The sequence below is a fragment of the Ovis aries genome, chromosome 1 (genome assembly GCF_016772045.2).
Source record: "Ovis aries strain OAR_USU_Benz2616 breed Rambouillet chromosome 1, ARS-UI_Ramb_v3.0, whole genome shotgun sequence".
In the NCBI taxonomy this organism is placed as follows: domain Eukaryota; kingdom Metazoa; phylum Chordata; class Mammalia; order Artiodactyla; family Bovidae; genus Ovis; species Ovis aries.
In genome coordinates, this window is record NC_056054.1 from 232,794,923 (window position 1) to 232,814,172 (window position 19,250).

Genomic DNA, 19,250 nt, shown 5'->3' on the forward strand with positions numbered 1-19,250 from the left:
CTCTTGCCTGCAGAATTCCACGGACAGGGGAACCTGGAAGGCTAAATACAGCCCATGGGGTTGCAAATAGTCAGACATGACTGTGCGACTAATACTTAAGTAATTTAGATAACACTGGAATAATATTTTGTTATTATTGTAATAAGATGGGTTATCTAATAATTATTAGGGTTAATTAATGGCTTATCTAATTATTATCTAATAATCACCCATTATCTAAGATGGGTGATTATTACCCAGTGGGATGAGTCCCAAAGATTGAGGGTGCTCCTTCTCTGGTTAGCTGTACAACTCCAAAGGACCATCTACTATAAGGTTTGAAGAATGGAGCAATAGGTTTAGATGACTTTCAATCTGGTTAAAAAACAGTTTCAGGAATCAGAGCACTCATTCGTGGATTTGCCTATCACATGGCTCTGATGCCTGGAAAGTAACCAGAAAGAAAAGAAAGTGCTGTGCCGTGATGAGCCTGCCTCAGTTTTTTATGGCTTTGGACCCTGCCCTCTGTAAGAATTCTATTTCTGGTCAGAGTCGCCACATCAGCTTAAACTTCATCTAAATGCAAGTTCACTAGACTTGTTTTTTTCAAGTTGACTCTAACCATATGATTTTTTGTGTGCTAGAGAGCATCACAGGGAAAGCATAAAGCAGCTACATAAACAATTTAAGCATCACATTGTTTCAGACCCTAGCTCTGCCAAGAACGTTTGGATCATATATACTAGTTCACGGCAGTGGATAATGCTAGGGTTTCAGCCCATGACTGAGCTAGTGCGATAAACATGAAGCTAGTGAATATTTAATATACTATTCAAACACCCTTCCTCTCTAAGGGGTTGGGTCTCATTTTCTAAAATGTTCGGGTTTCTTTGGATGATGCTTGCTAAGTGGCACATGGTGTTAGCTCAACCAACTGATTAAACTTATATGTCACTGTGCTTTTCCTGTTAAAAAGTTGAGAATATTCTGTCCATAATGGTTTTATTTCAGGGAAGAGAATTGGGACTGTGAAAAGTCCAGGGATAGAAGAGGCAGAGTGAACAGGGCAGAGGGCACTGTGTCTGATATATAGACAGTCCTTCCTACAGGTCTACAGTCCTTGCGTTAGGTCTTTGGTGATACAGTTAAATCAACTTTCTGTTCTGGCATAAACAGTTCACTTTATTCTCCTTTCCCAAGCAGACATCTTCCTGAATTATATCTTTTTTGCCCCCTCTCCTTTGCTTAGAAATAGCTAGTGAATCTGTTATTGCCATTGTATTTAAATCTTAGGTCAGGCATTCCTACCTGTATGCATCTAGTCTTATCTGACCCAAAAATCAAATATCCTGTTATAATTGCCTTTTAGGACACTGCACCAAAGACAGCAAACCATCCTTCCCTATCCTCTGATTATACCCATGCTCTTTCCTGTGCTCAAGGCTCCACTGACACTGTTTTATTACATTATCCCTATCCCCACACACTGTATTCTCTTTTTGCTATGGACTCCCGTGTATTTTTGTCATGGCATTTATTTTTTGAAATATCAATAGTAAAACTGTGAAAATAGTTACCATTTATAGTGTTTATTTTGTGCTAGGCACTGCTTTCGGTATTTTACATGAATTAACTCATTCAGCCTTCAACAACATTTCAAGGGGTAAGTGACATTATTCCCATTTTATAGACAAAAACCTGGAGACATGTTCTTGTTCAGTTGCTGAACAAGTCATATCCAACTCTTTTGTGACCGCATGAACTGCAGCCCCTGCCAGGCTTTTCTGTCTTGCACTGTCTCCTGGAGTTTGCTCAAGTTCATGTTCACTGAATCTGTGATGCTATCTAACCATCTCATCTTCTGCTGCTCGCTTCTTCTGCCTTCAGTCTTTCTGGTCATCCATTTTTTTCCAATGAGTTGGTTCTTCACATCAGGTGGCCAAAGTATTGGAGCTTCAGCATGAGCCCTTCCAATGATATTCAATTTCCTTTAGGATTGACTGGTTTGATCTCCTTGCAGTCCAAGGGACTCTCAAGAGTCTTCTCTAGCACCACAAAAAAATTGAAAGCATCAGTTCTTCAGTGCTCAGCCTTCTTTGTGGTCCAGCTCTCGCATCTGAACATGACTACTGGAAAAACCGTAGCTTTGACTAGACAGACCTTTGTCCTCAAAGGGATGTCTTTGCTTTTTAATATGCTGTCTAGGTTTGTCATAGCTTTCCTTCCAAAAAGCAAGTGTCTTTTAATTTCATGGCTGCAGTTACCATCTGCAGTGACTTTTGGAGCCCAAGAAAAAAAAATCTGTCACTGCGTCCACCTTTTCCCCATTTATTTGCCATGAAGTGATGGGATTGGATGCCATGATCTTAGTTTTTTGAATGTTGAGTTTTAAGCCAGCTTTTTTTTTTTTTTTTTTAAGCCAGCTTTTTCACTCTCCTCTTTTACCTTCAACAAGAGGCTCTTTAGTTCCTCTTCACTTTGTGCCATTAGGGTGGTGTCATCTGCGTATCTGAGGTTGTTGATATTTGTCCTGGCAATCTTCATTCTAGCTTGTGATTCATCCAGCCCAACATTTCGCATGATGTTCTGCATACAATTTAAATAAGCAGGTTGATAACACAGCCTTAACATACTCCCTTCCCAATTTGGAACCAATCAGTTGTTTGGTGTCTGGTTTTAACTATTGCTTCTGGATCTGCATACAGGTTTCTCAGGAGACAGGTAAGGTGGTCTGGTATTCCTATCCCTTTCAGAATTTTCCACAGTTTGTTGTGATCCACACAAAGGCTATAGCATAGTTGATGAAGCAGAAGTAGATGTTTTTTGAGAATTCTCTTGCTTTTTCTGTGATCCAGTGGATGTTGGCAATTTGATCTCTGGTTCCTCAGCTTCTTTGAAACTCAGCTAACACATCCGGAAGTTCTTGTTTCATGTACTGCTGAAGCTTAGGTTGAAGGATTTTGAGTATAGCCTCACTAGCATGTGAAATAAACATCATTGTACAGTAGTTGGAACATTCTTTGGCATTGCCCTTCTTTGGGATTGGAATGAAACTGACTCTTTCCAGTCCTGGGGCCACTGGTGTGTTTTCCAAATTTGCTGGCATACTGAGTGCAGCACTTTCACAGCATCATCTTTTAAGATTTGAAATAGCTCAGCTGGAATTCCATCACCTCCACTGGCTTTGTTCATAGTAATGCTTCCTAAGGTCCACTTGACTTCACACTCCAGGATGTCCAGCTGTAGGTGAGTTACCACACCATTGTGATTATCCAGGTCATCAAGACCTTTCTTGTACAGTTCTTCTCTGTGTTCTTGCCACCTCTTCTTAATATCTTCTGCTTCTTATGGGTCCTTATTGTTTCTGTCCTTTATTGTGCCCATGCCCATCCTTGCATGAAATGTTCCCTTGGTATCTCTAATTCTCTTGAAGAGATCTCTAGGTCTTTCCCATTCTATTATTTTCTTCTATTTCTTTGCGTTGTTCGTGTAAGAAGGCCTTCTTATCTCTTGTTGCTATACTCTGGAACTCTGCTTTAAGTTGGATATATCTTTCCCTTTCTCCGTTGCGTTTCACTTCGCTTCTTTTCTCAGCTATTTGTAAGGCCTCCTCAGACAACCACTTTGCCTTGTTGCATTTCTTTTTCTTGAGGATGGTTTTGGTCACCACCTCCTGTACAAAGTTCTAAACCTTCATCCGTAGTTCTTCAGGCACTCTGTCTACCAGATCTCATCCCTTGAATCTATTCACCATCTCTACTATATAATCATAAGGATTTGATTTAGGTTATACCTGAATGGTCTAGTGCTTTTCCCTACTTCAATTTAAGTCTGAATTGTAAAGAGGAGCTCGTGATTTGAGCCACAGTTAGCTCCAGGTCTTGTTTTTACTTATTGTATAGAGCTTCTCTATCGTTGCCTACAAAGAATATTATCAATCTGATTTCAGTACTGACCATCTGGTGATGGCCATGTGTTGAGTTGTCTCTTGCGTTGTTGGAAGAGGGTGTTTGCTATGACAAACACTCTTGACAAAACCCTGTTAGCCTTTTCCCTGCTTCATTTTGTACTCCAAGGCTGAACTTACGTATTATTCCCGGTATCTCTTTGACTTCCTACTTTTGCATTCCAATCTCCTATGCTGAAAAGGACTTTTTTTTTTTTGGGGGGGGCATTCTAGAAGGTGTTGTTGGTCTTCATAGAAATGGTCAATTTCAGCTTCTTAAGCACTAGTGGTTGGGGCATAGACGTGGATTACTGTGATGTTGAATGGTTTGCCTTGGAAACAAACAGATCATTCTCTCATTTTTGAGATTGCACCCAAGTACTGCATTTCAAACTCTTTTTTTGACTATGAAGTCTACTCCATTTCTTTTAAGAATAGTAAATATAATCACATGTGAACTAGATTTGCCCATTCCTGTCCATTTTAGTTTACTGATTCCCAAGATGTTGATGTTCACTCTTGTCATCTCCTGCTTGACCACATCCTATTTACCTTGATTCATGGACCTAACATTCTAGGTTCCTATGCGATATTGTTCTTTACAACATTGGACTTTACTTTCACCACCAGACACACCCATAATTGAGAGTCATTCCTGCTTTGGCCCAGCCTCTTCATTCTTTCTGGAGCTATTAGTAATTGCCCTCTGCTGTTTCCCATTAGCATACTGGACACCTTCTGCCTTGGAGGACCCATCTTCTATCATCGCATCTTTTTGTCTTTTCATACTGTCCATGGGGTTCTCTGTGGCAAGAATGCCGGAGGGTTGCCATTAACTCTTCCAGTGGACCACAGTTTGTTAGAACTCCCACTATGACACTTCCGTCTTGGGTGGCCCTGCACAGCATGGCTCATAGCTTCATTGAGTTACCTTCGCCCCTCTGCCATGACAAGGCTGCAAGTCATGGAGGGGCATGGAGGCATTGAGGGATAAAATAATGAACCTGAGCTCATACAAGCAAGTGCAAGATTTGGAATTCTGTCCCAGGCTGTCTGGATTCAAATTGTGTTCTTAACCACAGTCCTAAACTACTATTTGTAAGTTATCTTTTTATAGGTTTCATTCTTTTAAAATTTAACTCTTTAAGTCAAAGTCTCCTTGTTCTCTGCTTTACCTCATTATATAACCCTGTGCCTGGAGCAGGGAGTGACTCTGTGAATATTTATTGATGTGACCTGATGTCAGAGGTCAAAGAAATTCTAACAGATTTTTCTGGGTGTTTTGACTTGCTTGGTTAGACTTGATGATTTTATCTTGATAAACGGACTGTTTTCTGTTCTCCCTCTGACTGTTGGTATGAGATGGTCAGGGTGACTGTCAATAATTTAAATCCATGACATTTATGACCTAAATGAATGGTGCTAAGTGGTGGGGAAATTTACTAATGTGTGTGAAATCAAATCTCAAATTTTGTTCTGTGCTTCAAAGTAAACATTTTGAATTTACATGCTTTTTTCTTAAGCAATATTTTATTACTTGCATATTTGATATGTCAGATCAAAGGAGTAAGAGCAACCGGTACTTCACCTTTCTTACAATATCAAGTCCTAGAAATATATTTAATTTTGCACAGTTTTTTCTTGATTTCTTTGGGGGAAGAAAAGGCTCTTCATGGAGGAAATGGTCAAAGTTGGTTATGTTAAAGTTACTTTGAGAACTCTGTGCATACTGTGTTAAGCTCTGGGATCAAATTCTTTCCTGTTTGATATAATGACAAGTTAGCCAAAGAAGCTGCAGTCTAACATTGGAGTTCTGTTTACCACGTTTCTTTTATCTAACAGCATGCTGCTTGATAAGGTAGGTGCTCAGAGTTAGTTGTTTCTGGTTCTCCAATGGTTACATCTGTGCTGGTGTGTTAGTGAAACAGAAGCAGTTTCTGGCTGATGCAATGAGAAAAGGGCATTTGGAAGAGTATTGTATAACTTGGAGAATCAAGGGGAAAAACTGAATAATTTGCCAGTTTTAGGAAGGGTAACTGTGACAATTGTAACATCTTGAGTGTCCAACCAGGTGCTTCTCTGAAGTTTTGGCCTTTGAAATGACTCAGTTCCGTTTTCATTCAGTGCTCTACTCAGGATTTCTCTTTCTTGGAAGGGAGCCAGATTTGCTCTCCACTTAAGCCAGGTGCCCATTTCTTGCTTGGGATGGTTCACAGGTCACCATAGGCACAGAAGATGGGAAAATAAGTATTTCCAAAGGAAATGTGGGTACTATTAACGAAGAAAAGGAAATGGACATCAGCAAAAGATGCTCATTGCCATCAAGTTTCATCTCAAAGCAGAGAGTTTAAATGAAAGTATTACCTTGGATAGTAAGTGAGTTGGATTTTACCTGAGTTCAATCAACAAGTTATTTCTCTACTTAGAAAATACTGGCAGCCAAATTCCTTAACAAATATTTTATATTTGTGCAAACTTGATTTTTTTTTCTGACCACATTTTAAAATGTTTACTTAGCTGTTTTCAAGCATATACAAAATTATAATATGAACCCATATGCAACTTCAATGATTGTTGAAACATTTTGCCATTCATGTTTTTGTTAATTGCATTTGGAAGCATTAACATAAGATGATTTTATAGTTGGCTGGATTAAAGCTCACGAGATTTAACATAAAGTCTGAAACTTGCTTTATGAATGTATATTCAAGTGTCAAATTATTTATTATTGGTTTTATACCAAAAAGCATGTTACCAGTTAGAAAAAAAGATACACTGTTCAATGGTCATGCATTGTTTATCTAGAAGTAGAATTTTATTTCCATCAGTGAGGCTTTTTTCTGGCTTAAGCCTGATAAACCAATTCTTTAACAACTCTGTTTTCAGGTTACCTCTTCTCAATTTGTCTCCTGGCTCTTGGAGGCTTGGGGATGTGAATCAGAGGCTTCATTCACAGTGTCTCTGAACACCAGGATGCACGTGCACTGTGTGAGAATTGACTGTGCTCCAATCTCGTTTGCAGTTGAAAGATGCATGAGCGTAATGCAGTCTGGGACACAGATGATCAAGCTGAAGCGTGGGACCAAGGGGCTCGTCCGGCTCTTTTACCTGGATGAACACCGGACCCGCCTCCGATGGAGACCCTCTAGGAAGAGTGAGAAGGCAAAAAGTAATGCTAGCTTTTGAATTCTTGACTTGACTTGACCCAGTAACACATGGCTTCTATTGGATGGGCTCTGTGGAAGTTGGTAAAACTTTCATATTTTTACAAGTTTTCAGGGGCCAGTGGTTAGAGAATGTGCAGAGACAGAATAAGTGATGACCATTTTTGCTTTTGTTAATTCATCAGGAAATTTAAATCCATAAAAAGTTTTCTTGTCCACTAGTACTGTTGAAGGTAATATTTATCCTATATTGAAGACATGTTGTATTTAGTTGGGATATGAGGTTTTATAGCTTGAGGCCTTTTATATTCCTATAAAAAAGTAAAGGAAGTCACAAATCCAATCGGATTAAACTGTTTTGACATATTCTGTGTGCAGTTAACTGACGAATGGATTGACAAAATTGTTTTAATGATATCAAATAAAACAGCTTTGATCTGCCCCCTCCATAAAGCCTCTCTCCCAATCCTACACTCAGTTTCAAGTCCATGCTGAGTCCCCTGGAGCATCTCTCTCATCTGCTCCTTCCTCCTGTTTTCACATGGATCTCCTTCATCCAGGGTCTCTATTTTTCTGGAGGCCTATGCAAAATCTCCTAACCAAGCTCCATTTGCTAGTTTCTTCTGCCCTGACCAGTGAAGATGCTTTCCTCTTCATGTCACAGATGACCTCCACTAAATTAGGCTTACGTGATATACAAATTTATTCTCACTTAACAAGTGAGACTTGCTAGCGCCAGCTTTGGGACGTTGAGCATCTAGTTCTGTCTCTCTGAGCACTCTTGGCTCTCTGCCTTCTGCACTGACATTGTAATTGAGGCAGCAGCAACATGGCTTCACGACTGACAGGCTTCAAGAAGATGCAGAAAAGGGACCTTCTTTTCCAGTGCTTCCTTTTCAAGAGGGAAGAGCCCCATTCCACACCCTTCCCTCAAGCAGAATGCATGTCTCCTTGGTTATAAGTGGGTTATGTTCCCACACCTAAAGCCATTACAGGAGACCGGAGTGGGGCCACCCCAGTGGCTTAGCTCCACTGGAACTTGCCCTGCAATGGTCAGAGGCTCATTTCCCCAAGAGTGGAAAGAAAGAAAAATTGGGACTTGCCATTAAGGCAGAGCAGAGGCATGGATGGTGTATATGGGCAATCAGTAAGATTACAACTTTCTGATTCATGCCCCCAAACAGGCAAGTGAACAAACAGAACGTAGTGTTTAATCCAAAGTCATCCTCTCTGCAAGTGTTCCTCTGACCCGAACCTGCAGTGTTGCTCCACCACCTAAATAATGCTAATCTCTGCACTGTCACTCCAGCTCCTCGTAATCTGGCCTCTACCTGCCTTTCCAGCTTTGTCTCCCATTACTCTCCTTCCTGAGCTTTTCAGTCCAGCATCTCTGGAGTGGGGCTAATGTTTCTGTATCTTTATGCCTCTTTTCCCTGATCGGCCATCTTGTATTCCCCTCCACCTCTCAAGCTCTGCTCTGCCTTCACCCTTACAGCTGCAATCCAAATCACATTTATCTATGCTATTTGGTTGTCAGCAAATGTTTTTTTCCTTCAATTTTAACTGCTGTCATATGCATATTGTAAAACATCAGAGTCGGCTCTAGGTCTTTGTATGTTTTCCTTGCATAAATGTATAAACTATACATTTGATGTATTCATATCCCCCTTTTCTACCAGTCTTCTTGCCTGCTGGGCTTATCTGTCTTCCTATCATAAATTTTAACACTTCCTGACCCAGTGCCTGGGAGGGTATTGTCTGAGTGCCCAGGAGGGTTAAGTAGTACATGGAGAAGTTTGCTAGCGGGAAATGATAAAGCTTGTACTGCGCATTTGGACTTTTCACTTGTCTAGACAATTCACAGACAATTAATTTTATTTTAAAATCTTAAGATGATTTTACTTTTCTTAATCTGCACACATATCTTCACCTGCCAGGTAACTGCACTTTCCTCACTTTCCTCACAGTACTTATTGACTCCATTTACAAAGTCACCGAGGGTCGGCAGTCTGAGATATTCCACAGGCAGGCTGAGGGGAACTTTGATCCCAGCTGCTGCTTCACCATCTACCATGGCAACCACATGGAGTCCCTGGACCTCATCACCTCCAACCCCGAGGAGGCCCGCACCTGGATCACAGGCCTCAAGTACCTCATGGCTGGCATCAGTGATGAAGATTCTCTTGCCAAAAGGCAGAGGACCCACGACCAATATCCTCCCTAAAACTTGAATTCTGCACTCTGTATGTGTCTCTGTGTCTGTATGTGGATTAGACTATACTTTTCCCCATAATTTTGAGGCTTAAACCCACTTTCCTTGCTGTCTTTCTTCTTTACCCTTAGCACCTTTCTGCCCCCTCCTCACCCCCACTCCAAGTAAACGAATGTGTAGAACATGTAGAAACTTAAGCTTACGTGAACTCAGGAGCAAACTTCTTTGGAGGAGACTAGATTTAGCTTCATAATCTGCTAGGTCTCCAAACGCAGCGTAAAGTTTCCTAAGAGAGATGAAGTAACCAGCAACATGTTTATTTGAGTTAGAGGAAATCCCACTTTGTCATAGAGTCAGTCTAGTTTAACAAACACCTATTTTTTTCTTTTTCAAATTCATAAATTTCATCACAAACTTTCTAAGCAGTGCAGTGGTAAAAAATCCGCCTGCCAAGGCAGGAGACACAAGAGATGCAGGTTTGATCCCTGGGTCAGGTAGATCCATTGGAGAGGGAAATGGCCACCCACTCCAGTATTCTTGCCTGGAAAATTCCATGGATAGAGAAGCCTGGTGACTGCAGTGCATGAGGTCATAAAGAGTCGGTCACGACTGAACAACTGAGCACATACGTCTTACAAAACACTTTTTCTCGAGTTCCAATTATATACCAGCTGTTAAGTTCTTTCCTCCTTTTTCTCTCTTCTTAATTTAGAGTTTGGAATCTGAACTGATTGATCCTTAAAGGGAAGTTATTTTTTACTTATATTTACCCTGTCTAAGGAAGGATGCGAAAGCTGAAACTCCAGTACTTTGGCCACCTCATGCGAAGAGTTGACTGATTGGAAAAGACTCTGATGCTGGGAGGGATTGAGGGCAGGAGGAGAAGGGGACGACAGAGGATGAGATGGCTGGATGGCATCACCGACTCAATGGACATAAGTTGGGTAAACTCCAGGAGTTGGTGATGGACAGGGAGCCCTGGCGTGCTGCGATTCATGGGGTTGCAAAGAGTCGGACACGGCTGAGCGACTGAGCTGAACTGAACCCTGTCTAAATTGTTCAAGAAACTGGAGTTTCTTGATTAAAATTCTGATTCTCATTCTTGATTGAACCCAATCTTTGGTCCTGCAGCACTGACAGGATAAATGGTTAGTGTGCTTAGTCTGCCGGCACCTCTTCTGCTGGGACCCCCTGGACATGTGACATGCATGGCCTTTCTGGCCTCAGTTTCCTTATCTGTAAAGTGAGGGTGTTAGACTCATTGACTGCTTTGGCTCCCTTCTTCACATTTTGAATGGTCTTAAAGTGCATGTTTCTCCCTCCCCCTGTAGGAATTAGCACTACTTTCCTGCTGTCACTGGGATGTCCACCCTGAGTTTTTTCCAGAGCAGTGGTAGATTTGTGCTGCTTGAGCTATAATCTTCACCCAGGGTACTGTTGAAGCAGGGTGGAAATAGTCAACCCATGAAAGGATGTTGACAGTGCAAAGATCTAAGCTGATGAGCCACGATGTGTTCATCAATATTCACAGCATGCAGGTAAATCCAACTGGGATTCATAAGTGAACAAAACATATAACAATGAACTTTGTATGCTTTTTTGTTGTTAGTTTGGTTCTTAACTCCTTTACATTTGACAAAAAACCAAATAATGAGTGCTTTCTTGTGCAAGCCACAGAACCATACTAACAGTGCCTCAGACAATAAAGAATATTCATTTTCTCATGAACAAGAGACCTGAGGTAGAGTTAATTCAGTAGCTCAGTAATGTCATTAGAAGAGATCTAGGTTCTGCCATTCTCAGAATTTTGGCTTGGTCCATTAACTGGCTACCCGTTGGTCAAAGAGCTGCAACAGCTCCAAACAGAGAAACCTTACCCAGAGGGAGCAAAGTTTCTTCTCATAAACCTCCCCCTCCTTTTTTTTTAGAAGTGAAGAAAAACTTCCCAGGAGTTTCACAGAAGACTACCTCTCATCATTGGCCAGAAATGCTATTGTGGGCCCATTTCTAAACCAACTCTGACAAGAGAAATTAATATAATTGGACTTTGATCTCAGGACCCTTTTTGTATTTTTAGAACCTGAAGACTCGAGAGAGTTTTAATGTGGGCTCCATTTACTGATATTTCTCATATAAGAAATTAAGTCTGAGAATTAAAAAAAGAGCTCATTAAAAATTACAATAAACTATTACATATAAACATTTTATGGAAAGTAACTTTTTCAAAGCAAAAGTGAAAGTGAAGTTGCTTAGTCATGTCCAACTCTTTGCTATCCCATGGACTGTAGCCTATCAGTCTTCTCCATCCATGGGATTTTCCAGGCAAGAGTGCTGGAGTGGATTGCCATTTCCTTCTCCAGGGGATCTTCCCAACCCAGGAATTTAACCCTGGTCTCCTGCATTGCGGGCACACGCTTTACCATCTGAGCCACCAGGGAAGCCCAGTTCAAAGCAAAACAAATTAGTAAAAAGGGAGGTATTGCTTTACTCTTCTGCAAGTCTTTAAGGTTTTCTACATGTAAGATTGTATCATCTGTAAACATATAATTTTACTTCTTCCCTTCTGATTTGGATGCCTTTTATTTCTTTGTCTTGCCTAGTTGCTCTGGCTAGAACTTCCAGTACTTTGTTGAGCGGAAGTGGTGAAAGCAGGTATTCTTGTCTTGTTCCTAATCTTACAGGAAAAGCTTTCAGTCTCTAACTATTGCGTGTAATATTTGCTATGTTTTTTTCATATGTAACTTTTATTATGTTTGGGTAGTTTTCTTCTATTCCTATTTTGTTGAGTGTTTTTATCAGGAAAGGGTGTTGAATTTTGTCAAATGCTTTTTCTGCATCAACTGAGATGATTGTGGCTTTTCTCTTCATTAAGTTGATGCAGTGTATTACATTGATCAGTTCTCATGTGTTGAATAATCCTTGTATTCAGGAATAAATCCCACTTGGTCATGGTGTATAGTCCTATTAATATGCTGCTGAATTGTATTTGCTAGTATAGCTGACCCTTGCACAGTGTAGGAGTTGGGGTGCGGACCTCTTGAGCAGCTGAAAATCTGAGTATAACTTTATAGTTGGCCCTCTGTACTGAGGTTCTGTATCCGTGGATTCAACCAGTTGCAGTGCATGTAGTACTGTAGTACTTATTTATCGGAAAAAAAATCCACATATAGGTGAACCCACATAGTTCACACCCATGGTGTTCAAGGGTCAACTGTATTTTGTTGAGGGTTTTTCCACCAGTGTAAATAAGAGATAATGGTCTATAGTTTTCTTGTAGTGTGTTTCTCTGCCTTTGGTGTCAGGGTAATGCTGTCCTCATAGAATGAGGTAGAAAGTGTTTCCTCCAATTTAATTTTTTGGGAAAAATTGACCTTTTGGTGTTTGTTGTTCTTTAAATATGTGGTAGAATTAACCAGAGAAACCATCAAGTCTAGAGACTTTCTTTGTTGAGAGATTTTTGACTACTGATTCCATCTCCTTACTAGTTACAGATTTATTCAGATTTTTCTATTTCTTTGTGATTTAGTCTTGGTAGTTTTAATATTTCTAGGAATTTGTCCATTTCATCTAGGTTATCCAATTTTTTGGTGTACAATTGTTTATAGTGGTATCTTATAGTCCGTTATGTTTCTGTAGAATTAGTAGTAATGTCCCCACTTTCACTTCTGATTTTAGTACTCTGAGTCTTATTTTTTTTCTCTCTAACTAAAGGTTTGTTGATTTTTATTAATCTTTTTGACCCTGAGTCTTTTTTTTTCTCTCTGTCTGTCTAACTAAAGGTTTGTTGATTTTTATTAATGTTTTTGGAAAAATTACTTTTGATTTCACTGATTGTTTTTCTCAGTTGTTTTTCCACTTCATATCTGTTCTTGTCTTTCTTATTTTCTTCTTTCTGCTATCATTTTAAATCTGTTGAGACTTCATTGGTGGCCTAAAATGTAATCTATCCTGAAAATGTCCCATATGTCCTTGAGAAGAATGCATATGCTGTTACTGTTGGGTAGAGTGTCTATACATGTCTGTTAGATCTAGTTGATTTATTGTGTTGTTTAAATTCATTTCCTTAGTTCTGTTTGGTTGTTCTATCCATTATTGTAAGTGCAGTCTCCAAGTATTATTGTAAAACTTTCTCTCTTCAATTTTCTCAGTTTTTGCTTTATGTATTTTGATGGTCTGTCATTAGATACATGCATGTCTATAATTGTTATATCTTCTCGTTGTATTGAGACTTCTATTAATACATAACGACAGTCTCTTACAGCCTGTTTTGATTTAAAGTCCATTGTTTGATGTTAGTATAGCCATCCCTGCTCTCTTTTGGTTATGGTTTGCATTGAATATCTTTTCTCATCCTTTCATTTTCAACCTGATTGTGTCTTTGGAACGCAAGTGAGTTTCCATATAGTTCAGTCAGGAATTTTAATCTATCCTGTCCATCTGTCTTTTGGGGAGTTTAAATGATTTACATGGAAATAATTATTGATAAGGGTTAATATGTTATTGTGCTATTTGTTTTCTTTATGCCTTATATCTTGGTTTGGTCTCTTATTTCTTGACTAATAAGAGACCATCCTCTTTTTATGTGGGGTTTTTTTTTTTTTTTTGGTTGCAAAATAAATTCCTTAATTTCTTATTTTTCTTTTTATATAAATTTCTTCTTATGTAAATTCTATAGCTGTCTTCTTTGTGGTTATCTTGAGGATTACATTTAATATTCTAAAGTTATAGTACTCTAGTTTAAATTTATACTACTTTAGATGAGTAGGTTTTTGAACCTGATTTGTTTGTTCATGTTTACTAGCAGTAGAAAGTTTTCATATTTGAGTTCATTGACAGCTGAAGAATTGCATATTTTGAAAATATGCTATCTGGAAAGTGAGCGTGCCCTAGAATCACACAGAGGAATCATTTTATTAGAAATATAGAATAGTTGCTGTTTATATCAGTGAGGAAAGAAAAAGAAACAGGAAATTAATGAATAATGAAGAGGAAGCTGGTGTCAAAAATAGGGAAATTTATGTTGAGTCAGGGAACCATTCTCAAAGAGATTTGTCAGAATTTGATAGGGGTTTAGATAATGTCTTACTATCAGGGTTTAGATAATGTCTTACTATCAGAATGACATCCCTGATTAGATGTACATTTAATTACATTAACTGGGGAGAACAGAGCTGAGATGTTCATTATTATTACATTTCAATTAGACCTAAAAATTTCAACTGTGAATGAATAATGAGAATAATGAGTCTTAAATGATTGCATGAATAAAATCTATTCAGTGTAAAATGAAATTCAGGTGATTTCTGCAGTATGGCCATGTTGAATGGAGGTAGATGTGGTACCTGTGTCTATCAGAAGAAACACAGTGTTGTGATTAATGACTGAGACTGGTGCTGCCCTGTCTGGGCTCCAGCTCCAAAGCTGCCGTGTACTGTGTAACTAGGGGAGTTACTTAAACTCTTTTGCTTCAGAGTCTTGAACACGTTGATGATGATAATGATGGGGCCTACCCTGTCTCACTGTGTGACCATCAAATGAGTTGGTTATATACAAAGTGTGTTGAATTCTCTCTGGCTCATAGTAAGCATTTTATAAATAGTAGCTGCTGCTGTTATTGCTAGAGAGGAATAAGGATTGGCAGACTTTTTGCTTTTTCTGTTCAGATAGATTGACATCTAAAAACACAGTGTCCACAGCATACAAAGATGATGATGCTTAGGTACTAAGCCTCACCATATTCCTCCATCAGATCATTCGTCTCTGTGATTCCTCCACCTTACCTCTTGACGCCACTAGGGAAATTATTACCTCTAGAAGACTCCAGGCAGTCCTTTATGGATGTTGTCAATTGAAGCCTTACACCTTCCCTGTAAATTTGGAGTTTTGCTTGTTGGGCAAATACGGCCCTCCCTTCCTGTTACATGGCCTCCTGAGCTAAGAATGGGTTTTCTATGGCTGAAAAAAATCAAAAGAAGAATAAAATTTTTTGACACATGAAGTTTTATGAAATTCAGACTTCAGCATCCTTAAATTTTATTGAAACATAACCATGCCAATTCATTTATGTATTGCCTGTGGCAGCACAGTTGGGTATTTGCAGCTGAGACCAAATAGCCTGCAAAGCCTAAAATATATACTATGAGGCCCTCTTCAGGGGCCTGTTTACCTACCCCTGAACTAAATAGTACTGTTCAATGCTTTACATTCTCCTTAAGTTTTTTGATTAAAAAATACTAGGCCAGAACTTTTCATTCAGTTTTTACTTTCCTAGTTTTTCTTTGTAAAATTGCTATTTATTTTCTTAAATTTATCGTGTATTGGCTATGAGTCATTAATTCAGGGCTTTCTTGGGCACTCATGTGTTAATTATGAAGAACAACTTTGGGGTATCAGAATACTTTTACCAGCAGTTATATCGTATCTTATACCATGTGTACTGTTACTGAGAGAATGGTGTTTCTTTCATAGAATCTTAGAGTTGGAAGGGGCTTCAAGGTCATCTAGTTGTGCTTGCTGACATTGTAGATGAAGAAATGGAAACCCCAAGAGGTAATATAAGTCATAGGGCCCACTGTCATAGGGCCAGTTCAGAATGAAGTCAGAACTAGTGTATATTACTTGTCTGAGTCTACTTCTGTTTCTGTCTTAGTAACCCTAGATCCCTTAAACCAACAGTCCAGGCCAGCTCATGTGTTGATACTGAAGGCCTTGCAGACACAGGCTCATCCAAAAGGGTTTGTTTCTGCAGAATATTCATGCTTAGGGTTTGTTTGTCCTTGCTTCTTCCCTGGAGAAGTCTTTAAGCTGCTTTGGTAAAGAAGTTTAGCATCAAAGGGTAAAAATACTGCTGTCCTTGGGCTCATTTAATAATTTCTTTGAATTCTGACCAAGTATTTTGTGGGGCACAGAGCAGTGTTCATGGTCAAAAGAAATAAAGCTCATGCAATGGGCACTGTAGGCCCAGAAAACAGACACAACAAGATTCAGGTTCTGACTAGTGATTGGTCCAAATGTTTTACTCTTGATTCTTCACTTATTTTTCCCCCTGGGTCCTGTGTCACCCTTTAGCTTCCAGGTATCATATATAATGAGGTCCTACCTGAACTCTATGAGGAACAATTGAATTTGAAAGAACTGGCCTGGTTAGTCCCAAATGTTATAAAGGGAACAAGATGTGAAACAGATATTTACAGTGGAAAATCACTTCTGATTAACCTTAGGAGAAATAAGACTATCTTATTTTCTTTCTAAGGTATAATCTCCTGTATTCATAATTTGAATTACCTAAAAATAGAAATGTTCTGAGTTACTACTAAGAGGTCAGTTAATATTTTGACTTAAATGAAAATCTTTCTGTCTGAGGTCACCTGCTTGATGAATATTTTTCATTGACTTTCCTTTGACCTAATCCCAACTTCGTTCTTTTCCTCTTCATTATCCTTTGAATTTTGAAGCTGAGTTTGGTTTTCTTTTCTTTCTTCTTTTTTTAAAAGATTTTTTGATGCGGATCTTTTTAAAAAAAATTTGTTGTTGTTGTTGTTTTTCAATAGCTAATTCATGTCTGACTATTTACAGCTATTTGCAACCATAAACTGCGGCATACCAGGCTTCCCTGTCCTTCACTGTCTCCCTGAGTTTGCTCAGACTCATGTCCATTGAGTCAGTGATGCCATCCAACCATTTCATCCTTTGTCACCCCTTTCTCCTTTTGCTCTCAGTCTTTCCCAGTGTCAGGATCTTTTCCAATGAGTCAGTTCTTCACATCCGGTGGCCAAAGTGTGGGAGCTTCAGCATCAGTCTTTCCAATGAATATTCAGGACTGATTTCCTTTAGGATGGGCTGGTTGGATCTACTTGCAGTCCAAGAGACTTCAAGAGTCTTCTCCAACACCACAGTTGAAAAGCATCCATTCTTTGGCTCTCAGCTTTCTTTATAGTCCAACTCTCACATCCATACATGACTACTGGAAAAACTGTAGTGGACCATTTTTAAAGTCTTTATTAAAATTGTTGCAATATTTCTTCTGAAATTTCTTCTGCTTATGTTCTGTTTTTTTTTTTTGGCCACAAAGCATGTGGGATCCTAGCTCCCTGACGAGGCATCAAACCTTTACCCCCTGCATTGGAAGGTAAAGTCTTAACCACTGGACTGCTAGGGAAGTCCTTGGTTTTTCAAATATACATAACAGTCCTATCTTCTGTAATCTAACCCCTAACAACTGTGAATCATACAATAAAAAAAGTTCTCTGCTAAAATGTAACTGGGAATTTAAAACTCACCCATTTGTTACTATTTTATTATATTTCCTCACTATGTAAAAAAATCCAATACTCATTTTTCTGGGGGCCTTTTAAAATCTCAATTAACAAGATATAAACCCTTCACATCTAAACTCATATTCTCAGGCACCTACTATCTTAACTGAATGTTAAAGCAACCTCTAGCATATCAGGTTATTGTTCCTTTTCCTGCCCTTGGTTTAGAAGTTGGGTCTATTAGTTAAGAACCGTCAAAGCTAGTAATAGGAAGAAGAACAGTGTAGAGACAGCATTCTATGTAGGAGAAAATAGAGATAGACTAAATTACAGGAGACATGGGGTTGAGACCTGGTTCTTTTTACTAATTCTGACCAGATTTCTCCCTCTCTTCTAGTTTTATATCCTCATTTGAACAATAAGGAGATTAAACAAAATGGTCTCAATATCTAAATGTAAGAGTGGAACTGAGAAAAGGGAATTGAAAAGATCGTGTAGTGTGAGGTATCAGTTCAGTTCAATCGCTCAGTTGTGACCTACTCTGAGACCCCATGAACCGCACCATGCCTCCCTGTTCATCACCAACTCCCTGAGTTTACCCAAACTCATGTCCATTGAGTCCATAATGGCATCCAACCATCTCGTCCTCTGTCGTCCCCTTCTCCTTCTGCCTTCAATCTTTGCCAGCATCAGGGTCTTTTCAAATCAGTCAACTCTTCGCATCAGGTGGCGAAAGTATTGGAGTTTCAGTTTTGGCATCAGTCCTTCTAATGAATATTCAGGACTAATTTCCTTTAGGATGGACTGGTTGTATCTCCTTGCAGTCCCAGGGACTCTACAAGTCTTCTCCAACACCACAGTTCAAAAGAATCAATTCTTTGGCACTCAGTTTTCTTTATAGTCCAACTCTCACATCATACATGACCACTGGAAAAACCTGGCTCAGAGGTTAAAGTGTCTGCCTGCAATGCAGGAGACCTGGGTTAGATCCCTGGGTTGGGAAGATCCCCTGGAAAAGGAAATGGCAACCCACTCCAGTATTCTTGCCTGGGAATCCCATGGACAGAGGAGCCTGGTGGGCTACAGTCTATAGGGTCTCAAAGAGTCGGACACGACTGAGCAACTTCACTTCACTGACTTGGTGGACCTTTGTTGACAAAGTAATGTCTCTGCTTTTTAATATGCTATCTAGGTTGGTCATAACTTTCCTTCCAAGGAGCATCTGTCTTTTAATTTCATGACTGCAGTCACCATCTGCAGTGATTTTGGAGCCCTAAAAAATAAAAGCCTATCACCGTTTCCATTATTTCCCTATCTATTTGCCATGAAGTGATAAGACCAGATCCCATTGATCTTAGTTTTGTGAATGTTGAGTTTTAAGCCAAAATTTTCCTTCTCCTTTTCACTTTCATCAAGAGGCTCTTTAGTTCTTCACTTTCTGCCAAAGGGTGGTGTCATCTGCATATCTGAGGTTATTGATATCTCTCCCAGCAATCTTGATTCCAGCTTGTGCTTCATCCAGTCCAGCGTTTCTCATGATGTACTTTGCATATAAGTTAAATAAGCAGGGTGACAATATGTAGCCTTGACATACTTCTTTCCCAATTTGAAACCAGTCTGTTGTTCCAGGTCCAGTTCTAACTGTTGCTTCCTGACCTGCATACAGATTTCTCAATAGCAGGTCAGGTGGTCTG

General features: G+C 39.4%; 1 protein-coding gene across 5 annotated transcripts in view; it reads left to right on the top strand.

Annotated features, from left to right (window-relative positions):
• The window catches only part of PLCH1 (phospholipase C eta 1), a 254,393-nt gene that overhangs the window by 137,408 nt on the left and 97,735 nt on the right, over positions 1–19,250 (top strand). For all 5 annotated transcript variants that reach the window (XM_060394436.1, XM_060394445.1, XM_060394448.1 and 2 more), the window contains exons 3-4: positions 6,948–7,094; positions 9,057–9,299. In XM_060394436.1, coding sequence (XP_060250419.1) covers positions 6,948–7,094; positions 9,057–9,299 — 390 coding nt within the window. The remainder of the gene's footprint in view (positions 1–6,947; positions 7,095–9,056; positions 9,300–19,250) is intronic.